Source organism: Alosa alosa, chromosome 24 (assembly GCF_017589495.1).
Source record: "Alosa alosa isolate M-15738 ecotype Scorff River chromosome 24, AALO_Geno_1.1, whole genome shotgun sequence".
NCBI lineage: Eukaryota > Metazoa > Chordata > Actinopteri > Clupeiformes > Clupeidae > Alosa > Alosa alosa.
Window position 1 is genome coordinate 27,312,454 of NC_063212.1, and position 2,500 is coordinate 27,314,953.

The following is a 2,500-nucleotide window of genomic DNA, read 5'->3' on the forward strand; positions in this document are numbered from 1 at the left end:
GATCGTGTCAGTAATCAGTAACCAAATGGTTCTGTGTAAAACCGTGGTGGAAGAGCGAGTACCGGCGTCTAATCATTAACCTCCCCCGAGACGATTCCGCACTCTGCTACCGGCTCAGGTAGGCGCGTGCTCAGGCGGCTGCCTTTGACACTACCTCCTTCGCGAGGCAAAACAACATTCTGACTTGCGCTGAAGTGTCGAAGCGCAACTTCAAGTAGGACATGAGTGTGTTAAACGGTCAACTTCATAGCCTACATGAGCTAAATATTGCGGGCAACTGGGTACCAATGAAGCTGCCTTCAAATCAGTTCGCCGCGGTCCATGAAAGACCTGTCATCATCGCTGCAGCCCCGCCGCGCGAGAAAACAAGAACCGGCTACGGAGCAGCTCATGCAGGGAGGCTCGAGGTTTGTCAGCGGTTGCCGCGCACTGTGTGAGGCAGGAGTGTCGGTGTCAGGCGACCGGGGTGCCATAGAAACATAAAGAGTGAGACTCAAGCATCTCTTCAGGCGCTCTGGCCGGATTATTACAGTCATTCGGGTGGCCTGTGGGTTAGGACTCTGGGTCCGCTTTGTGTGTGTGTGTGTGTGTGTGTGTGTTGTCTATACAGGGTTCCCACGGGCTATGGAATTTCTGGAATATCATGGAATTTTGGAAAGTCTATTCCAGACATGGAAAGTCATGAAATTGTTTTGTTGCATGTTGAATTTTGGGGCAAAATCATGGAATATCAGGGAATTTTGTTGTAGTAGTTAAAAATGTTTTAAAAATACTTACCAAAAACATTAATACAAATATATTTCTGTGCACAATTGGTGTATATCTGGCCATTTTTACTGCTTGTTTTAAGCAGGACTACTCCAACTTTTATTTATTCAATGTCCATTTATTCAATGTCCGTTTATTCAATGTCCATTGATTCTTCAGCGCTACACGGCTGCTCTGAAATCATTGGTCGGTATATTGTACCATTCATTATAGTAAGTCATAGTGAAAATTCAGTTTTTTTGTCAGGGAATTTTTACATTACAGCGGGAGCGTGGAGTGTGTTTATGTGAACTGCTGTCTTCAGGTGTGTGTCTGTGTCTGTATTAGTGAGAGAGAGAGAGAGAGAGAGAGAGAGAGAGAGAGAGAGAGAGAGAGAGATTCCTGGCTTCTGCTGCTCCAATGGAGTGTGTTTGACGTAAACTGCAGCTGTGTGTGTGTGGGGTCACTTCAGCTGTGTGTGTGTCCTCTGCCACCAGTGGAGTGTGTCTGAGTTGAGCTGCTGTTCTCAGCTATAGTGAAGTGGTGACCATACACACACACACACACACACACACACACACCTACAGTGACCACACACACACACGCACACACACACACACACGTTTTCCAGTCTACATGAAATTAAATTATATTTGCATTCTGCACACCCATTACTCTGAACAGCAGACCTTAGCGGATATGAGGATATGAAGCGCACACACACACACACACACACACACACACACACACACACACAGTGACTGGATATGAGGGTATGAAGCACACACACACACACACCTACAGTGACTGGATATGAGGATATGAAGCATGTATCTGTACAATAAGCTGTGGAGGCTTTTGAAATTCTAGCATTCTACAACTTTGAATGTAAATGCAAAAAGCTGGAAATGAACACAAAAGAGAAACATGAATAATCCCGTCTGATGATCCTGAAAATACCTCTCTGGATGATCCCGAATCTGATAATCCCGTCTGATGATCCGATCTGATGTCCTGCCTGATGATCCGCCTGATGATCCGTCCTGATAATCCGTCTGATGATCCGTCTGATGATCCGTCCTGATAATCCCGCCTGATGATCCGCCTGATAATCCCGGCTGATGATCCTCGTCTGATGATCCGCCTGATAATCCGCCTGATAATTGCCTGATATCCGTCCTGATAATCCGCCTGATGATCCGTCTGATAATCCCGTCTGATAATCCCGTCTGATGATCCGTCTGATAATCCGTCTGATGATCCGTCTGATAATCCCGTCTGATGATCCGTCTGATAATCCCGTCTGATGATCCGTCTGATAATCCCGTTCGATGATCCGGCCTGATGTCCGTCTGATGATCAAAGGTTTTGTTGTGACCACTGGCCAGTTCAAGTGCTGCTTTGCTTCCATAGCAGATGCCTATGCTATGTCATATGTGTAACTGTTGCTATGTCATATGTGTAACTGTTGCTATGTCATATGTGTAACTGTTGCTATGTCATATGTGTAATCAATTGCCCCATTTCTTTTGACAAAACCCGCCAGAAGTCCTCATTAGGGAGTCATTTTTTAAAAATTGCAGCATGCTTAACTGACTAACACCCCTGCTGCTGGAAAAATGTCCAGGGGAAACAATGATTCCCAAATCAAAGCCTACATGATGTTTACTAGAAAATGCCCCCAATCTGAGCAGTCTAGATCCGGGCCTGAACTAAAGTCTATTATGTTTACTTTTGATTTATGTAAGTACAG

At 45.3% G+C, this 2,500-nt stretch overlaps 1 protein-coding gene across 6 annotated transcripts in view; it reads left to right on the forward strand.

The window, feature by feature from the left end:
- pde5ab (phosphodiesterase 5A, cGMP-specific, b) overlaps positions 1-2,500 on the forward strand; it is a 107,264-nt gene that overhangs the window by 22,196 nt on the left and 82,568 nt on the right. The window contains exon 1 of one of the 6 annotated variants that reach the window (XM_048236574.1): positions 257-407. The exons of the other annotated variants lie outside the window; for them this stretch is intronic. Coding sequence (XP_048092531.1) covers positions 322-407 — 86 coding nt within the window. The 5' untranslated portion in view covers positions 257-321. Of the gene's footprint in view, positions 1-256; positions 408-2,500 lie in introns of those variants that run through there. 6 annotated transcript variants of the gene reach the window in all.